This window comes from Pinus tabuliformis, chromosome 1_1, assembly GCF_031772625.1.
Source record: "Pinus tabuliformis cultivar Carrire ecotype Pingquan chromosome 1_1, CPIR1, whole genome shotgun sequence".
NCBI classification, from domain to species: Eukaryota; Viridiplantae; Streptophyta; class Pinopsida; order Pinales; family Pinaceae; genus Pinus; species Pinus tabuliformis.
In genome coordinates, this window is record NC_142297.1 from 673675975 (window position 1) to 673700800 (window position 24826).

The 24826-nt window shown below is 37.7% G+C and overlaps 1 protein-coding gene across 1 annotated transcript in view; it reads right to left on the minus strand.

The window, feature by feature from the left end:
* LOC149215205 (inositol hexakisphosphate and diphosphoinositol-pentakisphosphate kinase VIP2-like) overlaps positions 1-24826 on the minus strand; it is a 556818-nt gene that overhangs the window by 300854 nt on the left and 231138 nt on the right. Inside the window, exons 3-5 of the mRNA XM_089392550.1 lie at positions 6996-7042; positions 5089-5172; positions 4028-4091 (exon numbers count right to left, since the gene is read on the minus strand). Of these exons, the coding sequence (XP_089248676.1) occupies positions 4028-4091; positions 5089-5172; positions 6996-7042 (195 nt within the window). The remainder of the gene's footprint in view (positions 1-4027; positions 4092-5088; positions 5173-6995; positions 7043-24826) is intronic.

The window sequence follows — 24826 nt, forward strand, 5'->3', positions numbered from 1 at the left end:
TGTTAAATCTGAAGGTTGAATTTGGCAATTAATTGTAAAGGCTGGAAGATCACATCTCTGATATATATATAGAAGGCCAAGTACCTTTATTTTTCAGTGGCAAAATTCCACAACTGAGGGATGCATTCATTCTTCTTAGCAGTCAGATTTGAGTAGCATTTAGAAGGCCGAATTCTTCAGCTATCAAAGGATGAGTTGGGTAGTATTGCTGCTCATTTACAGGGGTCCGAAAGTGGGCATTATTGCTGCTTTTGCCAGAGGTTCAAAACTCGTTGCCAGGAGACCCTTCAGCTATTGCCGCAGCACTCTGGTTTTTCTCATTTGTGACTGTTATTGAAGTCTCTTGGGTGGCCAAGTTCTTCTCTGCTAGAAGGGTGCCAAAGTAACCACAAAAGTGTCGAGTTTATATACATCTGTGGGCACTCCTCTAAGGACAAATTATGTCTGCACATTTGGGCATGTTACTTCAGCATAAGATACATCTATAAACTCCATCATCAAGCCTAAACTCCGGTGTGTATATCAGTCTTTGCATAGAGTTTCCAGTGTGACTTCATTGCTGGCTCAGTGTGGAAATCTAGTACTGTGGAGCTGAAACATATAGCCACTGTTAATGGCTAGGTTCCTTTAATTTTGTGCACTGTCCTTTTGAATAAATAACTGTGTAAAGTTTGCATCCTTGCTGATATACATATTTCTGGGTTATTTGTAATGGAATATATAAATGTTCAATTGCTGTAGTATCCATATTTGATATTTCAGTAAGAAATAGTGTGTTGTGCTGTTATATGAGCATTTACATGGACCTGGGTAATTACTTTTGATGAACAAACAAGAAAAAAATACACCTGCAGTCCTTTCACAAACTTTTTGACAAAAGCATTCACTAGAAAAACTCAGTCATATTCAGAAACCCAGTGGTATTTTGGGTCAATTGCCAGTGGGAATATTACACTGTGACAATCTCCCTCATACTCTTAGAGCCCCCCTGCTCTGCCACAACTCACACAAATCGCTGCTGTTGGTGGTTGAAGCCAACACTCTAGTAGGCTGAAACATGAACATGTAGAGTTTCCCATGGTGGTGTGAAAATTCAAAACTGGAATCCTATTGCAGCAACTGGTATTATTTCTCCTAATTGTTAATTAATTTAACAATTTATCTGCTACAGCGAATATCAAAATAAACACACTACAGCCTTCACAAATAAAATACTGCGGAAAAATAATGCGCTGGAAACTGAGAAATGCTAGCACACATATAATTAACACAACTATTTTAAGACAGAAGTCCCCGGAAAAACCCAACTTAGGAAAACTAGTACAGCAGCTGAGGCTTTTATTATCAAGCAGTAGTGAAATAATCTTAGTACAACTGGATGCCAAAACTGGCAATCCTACAGAGAAATACTGGACAAATCTAGTAAAGGAATCTCCTCACTCCACTGGCAAATCCGGGCTCTAACCTCGGCTCCAAGTGAGCTGTCCAAACTAGATCTGTGTAGCTACTACGTCACACTAGCGCAATCCCTTCTACACTCAATTCAAACCAGCTTCTCCTAGGGCTGTATGGTTTTTTGTTGTCTAGGAAAATGTCTCTCCTGGCCTCTGGAACCTCTGTCTAGCTTCTAGCACTAAAACTCGTATTGGCCTAGCGGAATCAAAACTACCTCTAGAGGATTATGTGTTGCCCCCGCGTCAGCCTCTTTTTGGCTCTTCTGCCTCTCTGTAAAAGCACTCACTGGATCTAGAAACCTTCCTCCGGCTTCACTGTCTCTACCCCTTTCTCACTACTTCGATCTCTCTAGCTCTCTCTTCGGCTACTGCTACTCTGGAAATCGAACTACTCAAGTGTCTTCTCCAAGTGTATATCGACTTCTTCGTATAATCCTCTGCTGGGACTCCAACGGCCAAGATTAAATCTTAATCGATGGCTAGGATCATCTTGAAGTCCATTTGTGTGAGTTTCTAGACTATTCACACCTTGATTTAATTAATACTGATTAATTAACCATATTCCCTAAGTTTAGACTTAGGAAATATTTAAAATTGGTTACTAATCTAATTAAGTCATTTCTAAGAAGATTTTCATAAATGATTTTTGGGTTTTGGAGATCTCGTGTATTCTAGCCTCTCCACCAAATTTCAAGGCTAGAACACATTCGATGCTACAAAAACTAACAGGCGGACTCCAATCACTTTGGCAGAAGTGATAATAGATCGCCTAGGATACATAAGAAAATGTCCATCTCGAAACACCACCTCATATCCCTTGTCCTCAAGAACACCAATATCATGTTCTTCTTCATCCCTGGAACATATAGACCCTATGTCACTTCCAAGGGAGGTTGTGACTCCCTTTGAAGGATATCATCCCAATACAACATCCCTCACTATAGAGCCATCCCCAAGTACCACCTCTAGATCTACACCCTTCTTTGTAGGACCTATAAAATGGTCCCTGACACCTGTCATGTGACTTGAAGCTCCACTGTCAATGTACCAAACACTAGAGGGGTGACACTCATGGCAAGACTAACCACCAAAGAATTCTCCTTGTCGAACTTGGTGGAATAGTCATCCACCATAGCTGAAGTTGCAACTCCTCGTGATATTGATGACGAAGATCCCAATATCAGCAATGATTTTGATGATATGTTGGTATTTGTTGTAGCATGATTTTTTGGATGCTAGAGACCATCTAGCACTTCTTTGTTGATGTATTTTTGGTTCAGATATGGATTGCACTCAATGCTGTTTTGGTCATGTGCACCCTTACATGTTATATAAATGAGAGCCTTTGCTTATTTGTGTATAAATGGTTTGGATTCATATCGATGCACATGAATATATATGTTTTTATTTAAAATTTGAATATTTTATGTATTTTTGGTTAATCGGCTTTTTGGTCCAGTTTTTTTTACAAGTTCTGGTCCAATTCTAACCAATTCCCAATTCGAGGGGTCTACTAGTTTGGTCAACAATTCGGTTCTGATAACATTGGTAGTAACATGGCATAGAATAAGATATAGTGAACTTCAAATGAACAAAGAAGATTTTCATATCCCATTCAGAATTCAATGGACTTAACAATTTCAAGATTTCAGTGTTTTACGATTGGTGGGATTGCAATATTTCAAGAGTGGATTCTATTATGTATGAGGGTATGGGATAATGGGATTGACAATTAATTAAGAGCACCAAACTATCTATGTACCCCATTTTTGGTGGAACTCACTGTTGAACTCATCTATCACAACCTTAATAAAATTGTACCTTCCACTCCAACCAGAACTACTAATTAGGCATGTTAATTTATCTGCCTTATTTCAATGCTTGGGTTAGCCAATTTCATCAAAATTGGAGGGTGTTGACTTGAGCAACAATAGAATGAATGGACTTGGATTCACAAAAAGCACCAAGCACTAGTACCAAGGTCCCTAGAGGATTGAAGCAAAGGCCAAAGGAGGTGGTAAAGAGTGCTACCAATGATGAGGATTCCAATATAGGAAATGATTTTGACAATATGTAATTACTTGTTGTAGCATCAAGCTTTTATGGACTCTAGAGGCCATTTAGAGCCTTGGTATGCATGTATTTTGTTTCAAATATCCATCACACTTGCTGCCATGTTTCTACATTCACCCTTACATACTATATATGGGAGCAAACTTTGCCCTAAATTTATAAAAATATATCTATATTGTTTGTATTTGTCATTTCCTTGCCCTATCCATTCTATAGCCATAATTGTCCCGTAGGCCATATCAACCACAGGTCCACAACAACCAAATTACCATGTCAAATGAGATGGCAAACACCTGGACCTAGAAGGCCTTAATGGCCCCTCCCACAAAGGCATTGCAAAGCTAGACACTACACGTGTTACATAGAGAATATTTTGATTAATATATTGCAACCTCAGCGGAGAAAAATTGTATTCAGAATTTCCCTAAACACAGGCAGAGCCTAGAAACCTGTAATGCAGCACATTCATGGATTGAAAATTGGAGAGACAAAAAACATACCTCATATACCTTTCGACGATCATGGAGAAGATGTTGAGGTCCAAGCTCATTCACAAGGAAAGGCCTGAAGGAACAAGTGGAAGAAATCTTATTAACACTTCAATGTACAACAAAGTTGATGTGCAAATGCTTTCTACTGAATAAGTATTCCCTCAAGTGACCTCACATCCAAATTTTCAGACATGAGACAGAAAAGGAAACAATTGTTAGGTGCTGCCCCATGTTTTAGGAGATGATCAGCCTCTGAAGATGATCAATCACACCCTAAGAATAAATACAAAGTGATGCTCAAGAAATTATGCTCCTAGTAGAACATAAAATGAATGATAAAGATTCTGATTGGAATGATATCAAAAACATAATTTTGGCTTTAATTAACCTTGAGCCAGCAGACTAAAATGGAAACCAAAGCAGAAACATTACAACAGGACAATATAACGAAAATTTAGAGATGTAAACTAAAATTGTCAAAGAACTTAACACTGTCAAATAGAGAACTCCAAGACTAAAAACCTAGCTACATTAAAATTAGTCCACTCTTTTCAGTATTCCAGAGAGCCCTCAGAATCAGAGGATTATACTGTGACTAAGATTGCCCCCAAAAGTAACAGCAACTATGTAGGAACTGACAGTGACAAAAAACTTGGCAGCCACATATATATTAAAATGTCTAATAAGCACATCATTTGAAAGCAGTGCGCAAAACATAAGTTGTCTTCATTTGCTTTCAATACTATTTAATCAATATGCCAAACATAAATGCATTTGATAGGATGAAAATAATTTTGGAAATCAGATAACATGTGGCAGCTTCAAGAAAGCACCCAAAATAATGTAATTACAGATTTTCTGAATTGAATTCAATCCATCATTTTCTTGTCCATTGTTATCTTACACAGAACTAATAAGGTTGAACAGAACATGCAAGATAATTCACTAAGAAATGCTTATAGGTCTCCTTCAATCATATGTTCTAACATACAAAAACAATAATCCATGCAACCTATATAGTTATCCAGAAAATAGAAAATCATTAAATGATATGCAGGAAAAAAACCAACTTTCGAAGAGCAGAATAAGCTTCAGCTTTCTCAAGAGGGTAGCCAGTTGAGTAGAAAGCAATCAAGCAATCACAAATTGGCCATCTGCAAAACAAAGATGAGAACTTAAGTAACTGTGCAGGTCCGAAAAGGTAAATTAAAAAAGATTAATATAAGCGTGAACTCAATAAAACAACTAAGATAAATAAATAAATTTAAAAAATTAAAAACAAAAACCTATTTTTATGATTTGACAGTAAAAGTGGAAAATACTATGTCAGTGTCATCAGCATCAAGGCTACTATAAGAATTAAAGAGCATTTACTTTCTTATGAATTTCATTACCAATAAGAAGTGTGTTTGTAGCACATGTAGTAAACCACATTCAAAACATGCTCTTGAATATCAATGATAGCAGTGTTATACATTAAGTGGCTCTTTATGGAAGTGTTATGATTGGAATTCTTGATCTGAAAGCTCTAGGCCTTTGGAAGAACCAGTAGAGACTACAAGCAGAGAAGAGGAGTATGTTTCGTAAGGGATAATATGATATTCATATTTCTCCTCATAACATTAGTAATATTGCAAAGCTTCTTACCCAGGACTTCTTTATATCAATATACTAAAAGAAACTTCTATCATGATTAAGCATGTTCTCAATTCACATAAACACCTTTCGTTGAATACCACTTTAACATTGCGGTGACTTGTACAAAGATTTTCAAACACTCAACTACGGATACAAACTTCTCCTGTTGACATTTCCCATGATAAACTTTTGAATTTGAACCTTCAAGATTTATGTGTCAAAATGTTGCACGAGGAACTTGACAAATGATGGCAGCATTGCAACTACATAAAAACAAGGAGTTCCATCAGTCAAGGAGATTACCATTTCTGGAGACTGATGGATTACTGCCTGAAAATTCAAGGATAATTTTTGCATTTTCGAGACCATGAAACGAGTTTTGAGAGCATGGTATTAGTCATGGATGCTAGCCTAATCTTGTAGGTTCCACCTGGCTGTGATCTTCCATATAATCAGGTCAGTTGCAGAGTCTTCAACATATAGAGAATCTGAGACTATTAGTGCATCAGTTAACTGAATCTTTAGGTTGGTTCCACCAAACGCTATCGAAAATGTCAAGTTACATGTCCAACTTGCATGTCAGTTGTGGACAGTGTACAAAGCTAGCCTGTCCAACTAGACAACAAATGATCCAATTGGTTGACAACAACTCAACAAATCATGTGGACACATTCACTGAACCCAATTAAACCAACTCTGCATTGGCAGTTCCATGTAAGAAATGGCATCATATAGCTGCATATTTGCTGAGAGGGTACCCAAGGCAATAAATTAGAGTGTGTCATTCTTACAGCATGCATGACCATCTACTGTACATTTATAAGGTCTTTGGTAGTAATAAAGGGAGTCAAAGAAATACATTTATGATCAAATTCTTCCTATCAACTATAGTTATAGATTATTAAAGAACTCCCAATGTAGTTATGATGGCAACAATTTAAGCACTCACGGCCCCACCTAATGACTGCATCTCATACCTACACCAACTAGCCTATAACAAGGGAGATTAATCACTAATTCATTTGATCATTTAATACTTCAACTATTCAAGTTTCCCCCACATTGTCTATACTTTATGAATTATCAAACACAAAGGTCTCAAATTTTAGATCTTGGATACAAGATTATCTTATATGTCTGTGATATAAGCCTACAAGCAGAGGTAAAAAAAAATGTCTATCCAAATTAAACATAGCTATTCAAGATATACAATAACAGGAATAAGCTAATTCAAGTCGTCTATGCAAATTAAGCATACCCATTTAAGATCTAGAATATCATGAATAAGCTAATTCGTAATAATGAAAAAATAAAAAAATAGAACTATTATACAACATACTTCGTCATTGGCTCTTCAAGAATGACCTTGTCTCCAAATATTATAATCTGTGCCATAGACAATCACAATGTTGCAAACTTTAGAACCAGCATTTTAACATGAAATGATACATCACATATAAATCATATTGCATATATGCCTATATTTTGCAAGAGAAGGAAAAGTTAAAACTTTATCAAAAAAATTCACCGAAGAGTAATTCTAGCTTACCACCTCTCTATTAAGATATTATGCAACAGGCTCAAGGGTAAAGATGAAAACATATCAAGTTGAACTTCATCAAGAATATAGCAAGTTTCTTTGTATGCCAAAGATTAGACCTCTCCACTAAACATAAATATTCACTCAACTCAATGCATGCTTTAATGTACTTCCAAATTCATAGTAGCATGGATTGAAAAAAATGCAATACCTTTTCAATTCTACTTTCCAATAACCCATATGTACATGTTGTTGCCGCAAAATCTAGCAGGATTTTGAGAGGGGTACCCTACAAGGCTATCACTAGACCAAGTGACAACAATAAGGTAGTAGCCCACTGTCACCACAGCTACTGACCCCTGCTCTTAATGGACTTTCACCAATGGGAGGAGTCCTAGTAGATAGGTCACCTAAGGGATTCCCTATGCTTAAAGGTATAAGGTGACTAAGAGGCTTCTAAGGGAAAGGCACAAGGCTCCAACAATGAAGAAGGGGCAATTTGCTTTCCAAGTAGAGGCCAAATTGAGGCAATGCAAGACCTAGGGTTTGATTGATATGTTGTGTGTTGGAATGAACCAAGGTCAAGATGCCAAGAAAAGGTTTCCAATAATGGTTTAGCAAGATAAAGACACATGAAACCTTCAACAAGCCCTCAAGTTGAAGCTATAACCAAACTATGGTTTTATCTAGGGAAAACGACTAGGGTAAGAGAAAATATGGATGAAAATGGAAGGAATGGCCACCAACAGGGAATGATTTTGAGGCAACCACTCAACCCTAGATCGGGGTTGTGGAGCAGTGCCCCCCCCAACTCAAATCCGCTCCCGAAACGCGCTTCGCTTAGGAGCGGATCGTGGTTTATTGTGAGCGAACGAGGGAGCGGTCGCTCCCTGACCGCTCCCATTCCTCCCCGTGGGCGAAGAAGGCACGGCCGCGTGACAAGGTTTTGGAGGGAGGGGAGGGTTCAAAGGAAATAAAAGGTCCTCCCCTCCCACAATTCACCATTTGCATATTGTGAGAGCAAGAGAGGGCTTTGGGAATTGGAACTTGAGTTGAGGAGAAAGATTGAGAGGGTTGTTTGGGAGCTTGAGGAGCTTGCAAGCGAGATTGGATCTTGGGATTGAAGGCCAAAGATGTAGGATCTAGACTCTAATATGACATTTGTGTTTTTTATATGTTCATTATTAGATGAAAATGTTCTCTTCTCTCTTTCCCACTCTCATTCCTCCATTTTATTACAGGCAAGAAATCGTAACTCCACCAAAGTTAAAAACTTCAAACATCATGGCTATATGGCTTAGCTTTCTCTTGATGTTGGTTCCTTTTTTCGTTATGATGGTGTTGGGGAGCAGAAGAGGAGTGATGAAGAGGATGAAGAAGTGGGTAGTGGTCGATTTGAAAACCATGGAGAGGAGGAGTACCTTGGTGAGGAGGAGGAGGAGGATAATGAGAGTGGAGATGATGAGGGCACAAAAACCAAACTAGACCAAACCCCATTGTGGAAATATGTTTCTAGGCTTGTGATGTTCCTACTTAGCAATTTTGCTAAGTAATCACAATTTTGCACAATTTTGAGTTTTGCTATGATGGACTTAGGAAAAGTGGGTTATGTGGACTCCACTTTGCAATTTTGGCTAAGGAAGGGTCCAACATAGGAAAAAAGGAAGCAAATTGAAATCATAGTGGATGGTGGGGGCCACCCTAAGAGGAATATGCATCCCTTGGAGCAACACGCACTTGTGGAGAGAGAGAGACAAGAGGGGGTCAATGTAAAGGACCCACACGGAGAGAGAAGGAGTTCAATGATAAATAGGAGGAGAATGCATCAATTTAGGTCTTTTGAGCATTTGACAATTGAACTCTCTTGTACGCTTGAGTTGTTGACACAAGTCTATACAATGTTGTCCAACACACGAGATTTCCGAGGGAATATCTCACCTCCATCTTCGGTGGACTTCGAGTGCCACCCTAGGGGAGCTATTGCTACACTTTGGAGTTGTTCTGAGAGATTCTACAAGGGAATTCGAGCCATTCTTGGAGCAAACTGGGCGCAAAAGGGCACACACACTCTTGGGAAGAAATAAGTTCAGTGCAGATTCGATTTTGGGCTTTTAGGAACACACTTCCTTGGTGTTTGTAGCAGATTTGCAGTGGTTTGGAGGGCTGACTTGTGGCCATAAATTAGGTCGAATTTCTCTATTTTTGGGCATGCGCAGAGGTGGATTGGCTTGGCTTGCATATTCCCTTCAAGAGTGAAGTTGTTGTGGGAGGTTTGACAAGGGGCTTAAGGCTGAGATTTTCCAAAAGTCATAACTGGAATTTTGGAGGGATTTCTCAGTATTTTGGAGGCCTTTTTGGTAGCAGATTCACAGGTGGTGCGAATAGCCAGTTGGAGGAGGAACTTGCATTATTTGGGGCTTTCCCGAGAGGTTGGAACGAGGCCCAACCCTTTTTGGGTCTTTGTGGGTTTTGTGAGGAGAGCCTACAATTAATTTTACATAATTTTTTGAGCATTCTAGAGGGGTCAAACACCAATTCCTTTCCAACCAACAACAGCAAAATTTTTGGGCCAACGCAAGGGTTGAAGGAGAAGTACTTCCTAGCATTTGGGCAGCACCTTTTTCTCACATAGGACTTGTCTACCTTGGTTTAGGACCCAGGTGCACATACTTCATACATATATTGTACTCTCCTTGATTTGATAATAAAATGGCTCCGCTTGGCGCAGATTTTTGGAAATTTGTGGTGTTTAATTGTATGTTTGGATTTTGGGTTGAATATTATGATTTTGCTTGATTATCACTTTAATTTCCTAGTAGGAATATTACAATGTCTGCGGGAGGGAAAGGAGGTGGAACCACTAAATTTACATGCTTCCATTGTAAAAACACTTACACAAGTTCATATGCTTGTGGCAGAAATCTATGGGAAAATACCATGGGATGGAAATAAACAAATAGGAATCAAAACTTGTGGAAGTGTGTCACAACATCAAAGATCCAAATACATAAGGGAAGAGGAGGAGGTCCAATACAAATCTAAAAGATCAAAGGGTGACTTTGAACATGACATCACTAACCCACAATCACATAGACTAAGAACTCCATCAGCATCCTTGCATGGCAGTGGATATGGAAGCATAGGAACAAACATCCCTTTAAGGTGTATAACCATATCAGATTTCCTTGACGAAGGGTGTAGGAATGATGTGGATGCAAAAATTTACCGATTTCTCTATGCATATGGGATACCATTCAATGTTCTTCGCTCACCTTATTGGCATGAAATGGTTTCCACCATTAATGATGCCCCCAAAGAATACAAGAGCCCTAAGTATGATAAGGCTAGAACCGTGGGACTTCATCATGAAAAAGCAAAAATAGCACATGCTTTAGGTAAAATGACAAATTCTTGTAATGACCATGGGGTATCCATTGTATTTGATGCCTGGACAAATGTAAAAGGCAAATCTTTGATAAGTGTTCTTTTTGTGTCTACTAGTGGTGCAGTCTTCCTTTCAACATATGATTACTCAGAAAAGTTCAAGACCGCCATCAATATTTCAAAACCATTACTTCAAACAATTAAAAGAATTGGGCCATACAATGTCATCACTGATAATGCTTTTGATTGTAAGGCAACAGGAGCAATTATTGAGGATAGATACCCCAACATATTTTGGTCTAGGTGTTTAGTTCACACAATGAACCTTTTGATGCATGATATTATTAAGAACAAACACCCTCAATACAAATGGATTGGTGATTTGTACAAGAGAGGTAAGAGAATGATATAATTTATTATCAATCATAGCAATACCCATGGGCTTTTCCGCAGTCACTCAAGTTTGGAGTTGTTGAAGATTGTAAAGATTAGATTTGCTAGCTATTACCTCACCTTTAGGCGCCTTTTGAATATAAGAGAGTCATTGGCTAGCATGGTATCGAATCAACATTGGTAGGCATTAAAGGACAGGACTCAAACCACAGTTGACAGACAAGGTTTTGAAGAGGTGGAGACCGCTCTTGATCGTTTTTTTTGGGCACGTGTGAGGAAATTTTTGCAATACACCAAGCCCATTTATAACATGATTTGTTTTGCAGATACATATGCACCAATGATTAGGGAGGTGTATGAGCAGATGGATAATATGTTGGGGCAAATAAAAGATATTGTTCAGCAAAAAAATCCCAACCTGTATGATATGTTGACACCTAATCTTTGGGAATAGGTAAACTGATGTAAATATTGTAAATAGTAAAATAAAAGGAAGTTGGAAGATGAAGACACATTGGGAGATGAAACCCAATAGTCTCCCTCTCCTTGTATATATTCATATTCTCCCCTAATGCAAATCAATTCATTTGTGGAGTTACTCCTGACCTAACATGGTATTAGGGCCAGGTTCCAAATTAGCATGTTGTGTTGTAACTTCTGTCAATTTCCTGCCATTTTCCTCTGTCCCTCTACATTCTATTTTTTTCTACTCATTCTCTGCGCTAGTCCATGGAGATATTATGTTGTTCATTATTTAATTCTTGTTTGTGCGTTGAACTTAATTACTGCCCTGCATTAATTTTGCTACTCTTTACATATTTGAAGATTGTCTGTTGGATTGTAAGCTAGTGTAGAATTCACAGTCTTGATTTCTGTGTTGAGGTAAAACTGATAGTGTGTTTCTCTATGCATTTATCTTTGGAGGTGTGTTCTACATTTATCTATGCATTGAATAGTGAAGCGAACAAAGTTCCCTCTACAAATTAATTACTCCAAAAGACTTGGAATATCAAGATATCCATTAAGGATATAATATTATATTAAATATTAATAAGAATAAGAATGAGAATGATTTACAATGAAAACAAAAGGCTTGTTTATATATCACGCAAGTGTCTTTTCATGAAGAATCATGTCTCATTTAGACATGCCTCTTCAACCTAATGACTACTAACTAATTATTATTTATGATTATTATCATTTACACTATATTTATATTATTTATATATTTTATTCGTTACATTGCCTCCTTCCTCAAAAAGATTTGTCCTCAAAGCTTGTCGATGAAAAAAGGCTTGATCTCTTTTTCAGCGTCGAAAGTCTTTCTGTTTCGGAATAGTCATCCTCATCGATACAAGTTGATATGATCTTCTTAGTGACAAACAAAATTGTCGCACCGAGAAGAGATCAGACCATCCTAGATTAATCTTTTGTATAGTACTCTGATCACTAGAATTTTGTAACGACTTGCTAGCATAACACTGGATTGAGATTACATCACTATTATCCGGAACATCAGTTTGTTGTTTCGGTTCTGACTGGTTCAAATATGTAGCATGGTTGATTCGTATGTTCTTATGATTCGAATGCCGATATGGAACTTTTTTGTTTGATTTCTCCTTACTGGACATGCTGCAATTTTTATATTTTCTTCTGGCGAAGATGTTGTTGAGTTGGTTATAAAACATTCACTGGGGATATTCATTGTTTGAACTGCAACATCCACGCGCGTCTTTTCTTCAACTTGCTTGTCTTTTTCCTGAGTTGTGACATTCACTAAATCGGTATTTGTTGTTTTGTCATCAATTTGAATTCCTACATTTGATGCTTCCTTCTTGATAAGTTGTTGTACCTGGTTTTCTAATAACTTCTTATCCTTCTTAAGTATCTTAATTTGCGTTAGCAATTTTTCACTATGGTTTTTAAGTCGAGAAACTTCTTCATTTTTGTCAATAGTGATTTTGTCAATTCATTTTGCATATTTTGTAATACTTTTTTACCTTCTTGAGAAATTACTTTTGAAATATCCAATATATCTTCTGGGGTTACTGAATTAGGTTTCAGTGTAACATCTTGGAGCGTTATTTTCTTCTTTTTGTAAGAAAATGTTAAAAACTTTTTCTTAGTATTTAGAATAAAGGAACCTAGAGTTTTCATCCATGGTGATCCCAAAACAATGTCACTATCGTTAAAAGATAAGGTTTGCACAGTGAATTGTGAGGTAAAAGTATAATCTCCAATATTTAGGTGTAAATTGCTTATATCGTATTGTTTGCCAAAAATATTTGTTTCAACTATATTTGATTCAAGAATCACCAATTGATTAGCACATTTAGGACTAACATAATTACTTCTTTCAATAGGACTGATAAAGATTATGATGTCTCTTCCTGCGAGTGATCCTTTGATGTTAAATAGTGTGCAAACACATGTACTATGGGTTTCAAGAAACCTTTCATTACTAGTCTCCATTTTTTCCTTGATGTTTTTACATAAACAATATGTCAATTGGAGCTATTTTTATTATAAAATATCACTTATTTATTCTATATATATTTTTCAAATATTCTCTTCTTCTTCTTTTTTTTGTTCACTCTTTTAATAAATTTTTTATATAGTAATAATTTTTTATATATAATTATAAATTATATATATTATATAGTTTTAATTTATATATATTATAAAATTATAATTATATAAAATTTATATATACTTTTTCGAGACCCACTTTTCCTTTTATAAGTAACTATATAAGGCTTATTTAGTATCCTTTTTATAATTATAATAATATTTTTTCTCGGAAAAATTGGATGAGATGTGACTCTTGGTACAGCCACAATCTTTAGATTTGAACGATTAAAATTATTTAGATCACACATTTTTTCTCCAATGTTATCAAAATATCTTTTACTTTTAAAATATACCATGGGTTGTTTTTAAAACCTCCTGTAAAAAGTAATATTTCCCTTTCACGTAAGAGCTTTTGTATCCTTGTTTTTTCTTTAACTTTTAAATACCATGAGCTATTACCATGGGTTGTTTTTAAAACCTCTGTTAAAATATTCTCCACGTAAAAAGTAAAACGTATTCCTTTTGTTTTTTCTTTTTCTTTTTTTTCCCTTTAACTTTTAAAATACCATGGGCAATTAGCATGGGTTGTTTTTAAAACCACGGGCTTCTCCACGTAAAAAGTTTTAAATATACTTGGTATGAGATTTTGTATCCGTTTTGTTTTTCCTTTTACTTTTTTTCTTCTTCTTTTTTTAATTTATTTACTTATATATATATATTGGTTAAAAAAAATTTATGACCGAAGGCCTAGAAAAACGGAGAAAAGGAGAAACTTCCAAATTCTAAGCAAAATGCTTCACAAATTTCGATAGCCAAGGATCTGGATAGGAAAACGAGTTCTGTACACCAGTTAAGCAACCTAGAGAACCGAACTGCTCTGATACCAAATGAAGCGGTTAAGCAACCTAGAGGACCGAATTCCTCTGATACCAAATGAAGCGAACAAAGTTCCTTCTACAAATTAATTACTCCAAAAGACTTGGAATATCAAGATATCCATTAAGGATATAAATATTATATTAAATATTAATAAGAATAAGAATGAAAATGATTTACAATGAGAACAAGAGGCTTGCTTATATATCACGCAAGTGTCTCTTCATGAAGAGTCATGTCTCATTTAGACATGCCTCTTCAACCTAATGACTACTTAACTAATTATTATTTATGATTATTATCATTTACACTATATTTATATTATTTATATATTTTATCCATTACAAATAGTTTTGAAGGGTTGCTCAGTTTTGAAATCTGTGAGTTGATTGATGAATTAATGACATACAGTTGATACATGTTGCTATTCAGCGTATGCTCTTCGATGTCTTATGTTGGTGTTGGTTGAGTCTTTGATAAGTCGTTGAATGATGTGTTGATATGGTGAATTGAATGTTGTTATGTGCATTGTTGGAGCATGTGTATGCGTTGAACACGTTGGTGTGGACTGACTCTAGTGATCATAGTGGGTGGAATTGGGCGTTGAAGAGTTACCTCTGCGTTGAATTGGGCATAATTATCTTTGTTAATGATATGCAAGTAATGTTGTGAGTTCATGTGCGAAGGTCATGATCTCCAGTGTATGGTATGTTGTGAGTTCCTTTGACTGTGCATGTTTGGTATGTGTTATGTTGGTGATGGTATACATAAATTATGGTGCTTTATATTATGTGTTGGATGGTGTAACAAACAAGGTTTGTATACGTAGCGGAATAATCTTCAAAGAAATCCATTGTAGGATAAGTAATTGTATATTGAATAATATATAAAGAATTGATATAAAATATGAGATGATTACAATGAGGGTGAGGACCTTCTTATATACCTTACGCATGTACCTCTTCACCAACGGTTATGTCCTTAGGGACATACAATTTCATTAACTAGCTACTAATTAATCATTATCTATTATTATTATTGTTTTACATTATTTGAATTATTTTATATATTTTTATTCATAACATTGCCTTCCTCTTCAAAAATATTTGTCCTCAAAGCTTACTAATGAAAAGCCTTGATCTCTTTTTCAGCGCGTCGTGGAACTGTCATCTTCGTTGTTACAAGATGATATGATCCTTGGAGCGATAAATAAAATTGTCGAATCAAAAATGGATCTGACCATCCCAGATTAATCCTCTGTCAAATCTTCCGGTTACTAGAAATTTGCAATGAATTGTTATCATCGGGTTGGATTCTACAAATTTCAGTATTCTTTGGAACATAAATCTGTGGTTTTTGTTCTGAGTGATATTGGTACGTAAATTGATTGGAAAGTCTGCTCTTGTGATTTGGATGTCGATAAGGAGTTTTTCTGGTTGGACTTTCCCTTATCATGTTAGTGGCAGTTCCCTGATTTACTTTAGGTACCGTCATTGTTGAATTGGTTACTGAATCTCCACTTGGAATATCCATCGATTGAACTACAACTTCTAAGTATGTCTTCACTTCGATAGGATTTGGATTTGCGTAAACTGTGAGATTAGTGGAATCGGTGTTTGTTTCTTCTTCTTCAACTTGGACTACTACATCTAGCAATTTTGATGCTTCCTTTGTGACAAGTTCTTCGAACCTAGTCGTCAATGATTTCTTATCATCCTTAAGTTTTTTAATCTGCTTGCGCAGATTTTGCTTATGATTTCTTAGACATAAAAGCTCTTCAATCTTTAAATCATTGACTTTGTCCTTAGTATCCTTCTCTTTATTTTTGATTTGTTCTAATAACCTTTGATTCAAAGTTTTTAAACACAAATTTTCTTCTTCTTTCTTCAACAGATTCTCATTGAATTTCTCCTTAGAACTTTCGTTTTCTTGCTTTAATATTTTTTTTGATCTTGGACTTTTTTATCTATTCAGGTAATTTTTTATTATGGTCTCTTAGGCTCAAAATCTCTTCATTACTTTCTGTTGATTTTTCATGAAACCGATCTTCGAGATCTTTATATTTCTTCTCTGATGCTTCGTTCTTTTGTTGAATTTTTGCGATTTATTCCTTTAATCGTTTTATTTGCATCTGCTCATTGTCTTGATGTTCTTCTGAACTAAATAATCTTCCACACCTTGGACATCTTAAATTGCATTTTTTTTTAATATAGGTATCCAATTTCGTTTAAACAAAAAGAACATTTAGTCCAAAACAGTGATTGTTGTGTGGGACTCATTTTGACTACTTCCTTCATTATTTCTGAATTAGGCTCCATTTTTCTTGACTTGATAACATTCCTTGGTACTTTTATTTTTTCTTTTTCCTTTTCAACTTTATTTTGTTTTTTTTTATAAACTTTTTTTCTTTATATATTTATAAAAAAAATATTTTTGAAAAGTTACAACCCTAGTGAAACGTGGCTATTCACCTCTTTGGGGTATAATATAAAATATATGTCCACTTAAGTGCCCTTGACTCGGTTAATTTTCTCCATGTAAAAGGAAAAACTTACCATTCACATCAAGAGATTTGTATTCCTTTTGTTCTTCTTTTACCTTGAAAATACCATGGGCAATTAACATGTGTTGCTAAAACCACGAGCTTGTAAACCACTTAATGAAGAATCAAGATAATCTTATCTACTCTTCCTTCTCTTACGTATAGTTTTAAAGATAATTGGAAAGATTCCCTTTTGACTTTATCATGCACTTTTTATCAATAATGTAGAACCTTTTTATATATATGAATGTTATCATTCAAAATTTACATCGGACTATTTGTTTTACTAAAATCCTTGAAATGTCAATGGCAATATGGAGAATCTCCAAACTCTAAGCAAAACGCTTCAATTACACGACAACAACGTTGACGGAAGGTTGATGGCCAAAGGCCTGGTGATCAGCCAACGTGGCTCTAATACTAATGTAACGAACAAGGTTCATATACTCAGAGGAATTCTATGATATCAATGTAACGAACAAGATTTTTATATGCGGCAAATAATCTTCAAAATACTTCGAAGACAAAGACATACATTGTAGGATAAGTAATTGTATATTGAATATTATATAAAGAATCGATATAAGATATGAGATGATTACAATGAGGGTGAGGGCCTACTTATATACCCTAGGCAGGTACCTCTTCACCAATGGTTATGTCCTTAGGGACATACCTTTTCATTAACTAGTTACTAATTATCATTATTGTTTTACATTATTTGTATTATTTTATATATATTTTTATTCATAACAGATACACTATGTATGACGTTGAAAATTAATGTAAACATGCGTTAACCCAATTTAAAACATCGATAAAAGATGCTCTCGATATATATGAAATATTTACGTTAGTATTGAATTAGTGTGAAGAGCCATTTAAGCTATATGCCTTGGTTATATTAAAGCTTTGATATGGTTCATATATTTTATGAATTCAAAATCCTTTTATATGTTGAAGTTGTGGCATTTAATATGAAAGTGGGTGGCATTCTCATGGTATGAGTGGTGGACATGATATATGTTATATGTCATATATAAGTGGTGATATATATATTAAAATTTTGACATAGTGCAAAGTGAAGTTTTTCGATTTTAATATATTTAACAAGTTTCTTACTTAATCAAGAAGGCAAAAGTAAGGTTGCAACTATTTTGAAAATCATAAGAACATAGTCCTTTTTTTATGATGCATTCACTAATCTCCATTGTAGGAGTAGTTCCCTCTGGCAAAGAAAACCCTCTGGCAAAGAGAACTATCATGAGTGGTCCTGGAAGATAAAACACACTCTCATTTTCAATGAGCTTCAGAAAGGAATTTGTGAATGAGAAGGAGACAATGCACCTGAAAATCCCACTTCAAATAAGGAGCTTGCCATTTGGGAAAACAAGAACAAGGCCTATGCCTTGATTGCAGCGTCAGTAAATGAAGAGGTGAGTCGCCACAATTCTAAATTTTCAAATGCTTTTGAAGCCTTAAAGAAGTTGAAGGAATTGTATGACTCACACTCTGAACTTGAAGTTGTTCAATTGATGATCAAGTCGTTCAAACTAGAGTTGAAATATGATGACCCACCCTCTTGCCTTAGCATCAAAAGAAAGATCCATTATGCATGACATAAAAGCCACTAGTGTTGAAATAGATATTCCTCTCATAGCTTATGTCAAGGCACTATATCCCACCTATTCACATTATCTTGAGTCATTGCAAGCAAGTGGCAACCTTAGAGAGATTACCTTAGACTCCCTTGAAAAGAAGTTTGTTGAGAGAGAGAAGGATTTTGGGAAGAAGATAGCGCCTCAGTCTACTAAAGAGGTTGTGTGCCTTGCACAAAAAGAGAAGAATCATCCACAAGATTCCCGAAGAGGAAGAGGAAGAGGAAGGAAGAATTTTAGAGGTAGGGGGAGCAAACATTTCCAAGGCAAAAGGTTTGATCTTCATTGTATACGATGTAATAGAGATAGACATGAAGCTTCGACATGTAATCTGCCTTGCACAAAAATGAGTTGGGAAGAAATGAAGGAAAAGGTAAAACACCTGACAAGGGGAAGGTAAAGCACCTAAGCCTGCTCATTATGTTGTGGCACATTGCAACATTGAAGTAATTGAAGACTTATTTAATGCTTCACTTGCTTCATGGAAAGATGCTTAGTTGCTTGATTCAGGAGCAACTTGCCAAATGAATTTCAGGAGAGATTTCTTTGAAGAATTCATTAATGGAGCAGTATACTTTGCAGACAAGTCAAAACTCAAGCCATCAAGGCTTGGCACCATCAAGCTCAAAGTGCGTGGTCTTCCAGACTTTCTTCTACATTATGTTCTATACCTCTCGGAGCTGAGGAGAAACTTGTTATCTTTGGTCCTGTTGTAGAGGCTACAACCACCCTCCAAAATTTTGGCATGCAAATTTATAACCCTACCTTGGATGTTGCGATCGATCATTCCTTGGTTACTTGTCGATAAGCTGATGATCTCAAGCTCCCCTCCTTGACCTTAAGAGTTGTTCATGTTCTCATGCAGCATGTGCCATCTTTAGGCATAGGGATTGTTGTTTGTCACGCAAAGGGAATGTTGTTTTGCTTCAAGGGAAATCTTGTGCATATGAGTTGTTTTCATTACATATACATGTTTCACACTGACTTCGCGCACTCTTGTCGCAAAAATTATTGCATCAAGTAAAGTATGTTTTATAAATTTTGGCTGGTGTATGTTGTATCACTAAGTGTTCGTGTGTGATCATAGTCGAGTCCTATCATTGTTTACATATGTTCCCTGATCTCACACTTAGCCAATTTCTCGAGCAACCTAGCCTCATCCAGCTTCCCAGAACTGTGAACTTTGCTTCTACAACCCTCAAGCTTTTTCCCTTGCCTGTTGGAACTACGTAGTGCGTAGAGACCCCAACCTCCCTTTGCATCTAAAACTATGCAATGATTTCCTCCAGTGTCCTTCCCCCATCCGAACCCACTGTCATCAGAAACTGTGCAGTATTGTCCCCCAGCTACTCAGTCTGCCTTGCAACCTGAAATTGCACAGATGTGTCCTCCCGAACCCATCCCGTAGCAGTCCTTTGCATCCAAAAACTGTGCAGTATTGCCTCTCAGCTGCCCAGGTTGCACTGCACTCAGAAACTACACAGAGTTGTCCTTCCAAGACCCCATCCCACAACAGTGTTTTGTGCCTAAAAACTACGTAATATTGTGCCTTAAAACTGCGCAGTGTTGTCCAAGTTGTCCTGTCTGTCTTGCATGCGGAAACTGCGCAGATGGGCCTCATTCCGACAGCAGTCACTGCCCGTTGAAACTACACTGGCCTATCTTTCAATGACTACAGGAAAATGTGACAAGCTAAGATCACTCCCAAGGAGTTGAGGAGAAGGACCAAGAGACTAAGTGATGGCAAAAGATCAAGACCGCATGCAAACTCCGTCGGATGCATGATCATCTTGAGGGTAAGTATGGTAAGTAAAGAACACCTTTCAAAGTACATCTCTTAGTTGAGTTTGCAAGACTGCTTGTCATTGTCATATCATCTTGTCTTCAATAACATGCATGTGTGCAAACACAAAAGTCATTTCATGTGTTTCCTCTACATGTCTTGCTTCCTTTTCGCTTGTTTGACCAACTGTCGTCTTTGGCATGCTGATTGCTATGTCATGCTTGTGACCTTGTTCTGGTGATATCGAAGGTTTGTCTTTATGTGCATGAGTTGTTCCGACTATGTAAACACCCATCATACTCACACACAAAGTTGTAGACACTGTCGCACAAGTGTTGTCATGATCGTTCAATGACCCATCTTAAGTGTCGCACTTGTCGCTCTCACCTTTAGACAGTCGCACTAAGCACATGTTGTCTTGTTGGTTTGAGGTGTCTTGTCATCGAGTCATGCTAAGTGTGTGTTCACAAGGTCATATATACACGAGTTCGCTCGCTCACACACTTAACCATTTTTCCCAAAAATTGTCGACCAAACAACCTTCCATCAACTAGACCTCCACTGAGCTGCACTACACAATCTCAGCCCTCAGTGACCCTACATTATTGCCCAGAACTACGCAAAGCTTGAGGTTGTCCTCCCGAACAACCTGCACTGCGCAATTCTGGTAATGAGCCAGCTGACTGTTTCCCAAAAATGCGCAGAAGTTGTCCAACAATCCATTCCAGTCTTGCTTCCCGCAAGACCATCCACCAAGCCTCCCTCTAGTCAACTGGAAGATCTAACTTGAGTTGTGACCCAGGGTTGCACTCATCTCCAAAACTACGCAATAGGTACCCAACTTGTCTCCCTACAAAAACTGCGCAGACATGAGGGACAGGCCTCTACTGCCTGTCACTGCACTGTCTTGGGAAATTGCGTAGTTTTTTGAGGCAGGCCCCTTGCTGGCCTGCTATTCTCTCCTGCTAAAAACCGCGCAGTTTTAACTGACAGTCCTCCTGTTGCTCGGCACTCCACTCAGCCCAGAAACTACACAATCATGTCCTACTTTGACTGTCTCCTAGAACTGCGTAGTTCTGACCAGTAGCTCCCGTAGCCTTATCTCGGCCTCCTCTGGAAAACTGTGCAGTTTTCATTGCCAGTGCTTCCTGTTGCTCGCACCGCCTCCTCAGAAAAACTATGCAATTATGTCTCCCAGCTGAGCCCTCTCCCGCAGATGTCAATGTTGTCCCGGACTGCTCAAATCCGCCTCCCAATGACCTCTGCGCAATTTTTCTCGACAGTGCTCCAGAGTCCTGCATCCCGACCTGAGTTGTGCTCTGCGCAGTCTCAGTACCTTGTCCTCCCTCCTAGTCATCAGGACTGATCACAAAAAACAATGCATCATGGTAGATTAGGAGATTTCTGGATTTGATGTCGTCTCATCATGAGTGATTGCAGAAGCAAGTACCATAAATGGAGCATGGCGTGACGACGAATGGGATGAAGGAGTGCATGCTAGAAGACTTGCTTGCGGTTGGATTAACACGCGAAGCATACCAAGTAGCAAGCGAAGGAGATACATACACATGCATGAACCATCAAGCGAATACCAAGACCATTAAAGACCCCGCACACTTCGTCATGTGGAGGTGAAGATATGATACACCAAGAGCATACTCATCACCCAGCAGCATAGCAGCTCAACACAGACACCACAATCTGCATATTCATGTCAGTAATGTCATGTTGAGTGGTGTCATGAGTCGTCTCAGCCACATCACTACTTTGGGCCATACTTGTTGTAATCAATGTAATGTAACGTGGAAGTCAAAGAGACCCACAGATGAAGTTGAAGAGTCATGTAAGTTGAGCAGTCATGAGGGAAGTCGAAAAATCACAAGGGTCAGTTTCACCCTTGGCTATATATACCCCCTCATTTGTACATGTAAAGGACTTTTCACCTTAGCTCCTCCTGCATAGCCTTGAGAGTCTATAATCTTTTCTTTGAGGAGCGAGCAGTGGCTCCAACACTCCACTCTTGGGTCTAGTGGTGTATGGTGTACAAATGTGTCTTGGAACTTTCGCTTAATTCAGAAGTTTGTCACAGGCCAGCACATTTTCACACATGTATTGTATTCGTTTGTAAGACTATTCTTTGGATGCTTGTAATGCATGCTTCTTTAACTTGTACTAAGATAGTTGAACTATTTCGATTGTTTTAGTGCATATACTATTGGAAATGTGTTGTATCAATTTTTATTGTTGGCTCGTCCATGTGGAGTACTCCATCGGACACCAGATAGATTCATTCTTGTAAACTTGTTATAACGATCGTTACACTCGTGTGCTACTTGCATGGTGTTGTACATGTTATCCTTTCACTTTAGTGTTTATGACTGTCGCATCCATGTGGACTGCTTTGCCGAAAGCTACGCAGATCCTATTGTGTTGTGTGTGTCTCTTCAGAGTTGGGACTACTCCCTCTTGACTTGAGACTCACTTTCACCCTCTCCCTCTGCAATGAAGGAACTTAGACACAAGTTACACTAAGCACTCACTAGGCACAACGTACCTCGTTGTTTGAAGACTAAGTATACCACTCTCATGTGCTGACAAGCAAGAGCTAAGGCATATCTTTAAGATAATGGCAATCGGTCCATCATACCAGATGGGACTCCTACACCAAATGGTGTGAGGTCTAGTTGGCACTTCATATTGGGGAGATACCTTGAATGTTGGCAGATTCAACACCGTTAACATTTCTAGCGCTAGGAAGGCCAGATGACAAGCTAGCCCGTTGAATCTGGTTCGAATCTCTTATCAAAATAGATCATACACAAATCGTGCTCCCAGGGTCTTTCTCCCATTTCTCCCTTAATCAACTATCACTTCCCGATGAGCTTCTCAATCACTTGTCCTTGTTAAAGTTTGACAGTGAGGACAGATTGTCTGTAACTAAACACAATTCTAATTTTCTCCATTTCTGCGAATCTCATGAAATCGATAGTGAAGAGCTCGTGTGCACACTTTTCTTCCTCCCCCTTGAAGGTTGTGCTAATCGGTGGTGTCATACCCTGCCACCTGCTTTCGTCCATTCCCTTTGCCCTTTCCTCAAGGAGCTCCATCAAGCCTTCGGTAAGTATAACTACCAAGATGTTTGTGGAAGAATCAAACTATTAAGGATGAAGCTGAACAAATAAGTTGAAAATTTTTCTGATCGATTCCTTCACCTTTGCTGTGAAATTTCGTAAGAAGACTTGAACTGGGATTTCTTGAAACAAGAGTTTGAGCGCTTGGTTCGTGTCTCTTCATACAGTGAACCTGAACCACTTGATTTTTCTATTTCCCCAACTCTTGCGGATCATGAGGCACCTCAGATTGTAGAGGAGGAGCCCAACACACCGTTTGTTCCTTTTCCTCCTCCCTTTCTGGTCCCAAAGTGGGAGCCCCCTCATGGTGACTACAAAGCAGAGAAATTTGTGCAGCATGTTCCCAACCCATCTTCTCAGTTGTCTCCTGCTCAATGGAGGAAATTCCATAATGGCTCAGAAAACCTATGGCGAAGACTCATTCCTCCTTTGCACAAGAGGACATCACCATTCATAAGCCAAGTCTCGAGTTTGATCTGCATCTCTACCATCCTCCATCATCCACAAGCCATGACTCCTTGTACCATGACTCGCTTAATCAATCCGCTTCACAAGCTAGTTGTGCACATTCTCTTGATTCTCAAGTTGTTGGCTCAAATTGCGGTCATGTGCAAGGCAGTCTCGTTGCACAAGCAGAGGAGCAGAAAGGTGAAGACACAATTAATTCCTCTTCTATGCTTCAAAATGGCTCACATCAAGACAATGAGCTTCCATTCTTGATCAATTCTCAATCAACTAATCTTGGTGAAACATCATGGACAATTAATTCTTTCAATCAACCTCCAGTCTTGGGTTGTCATCACTCCCATGCTTTCGTATGTTGTGATGAACGCCCAAACACATCATGTGATTTGTTGTTCTCTCATGTACACTCTAACTCAAATCTGGAATGTGCACCAGTCAAAGCAGACATCCATATCGAAACTTCCTCTTCACCCCACTTGCCCGTGTGTCCTACCATTCACAGTGCATCAACATGCGTCGAAGATACTCTGCGTTCTCTTGTTTCTTCATCCGATGAGTTATCTCCTCGATCGACACAAGGCAATGAGGTTGTCCATGATGAAAATAGTCTCAACGAATAGGACTCTTCCCACTCGTCATCATCGTGTATGTTGCATGAAGACAACTCGTCAATTTAGCTTGCTGGAGCTGAAAAGTTTGATGAAGCCTGTGACAAAGATGGCTGCCATCCTAAAAGCAGTTTTGAAATCAGCAACAACAACCATCCTCAAGCCATGCATGATCTGGTTCACATCTCAAAATGCCATTTTTCAATTCTGGAAAGTTTT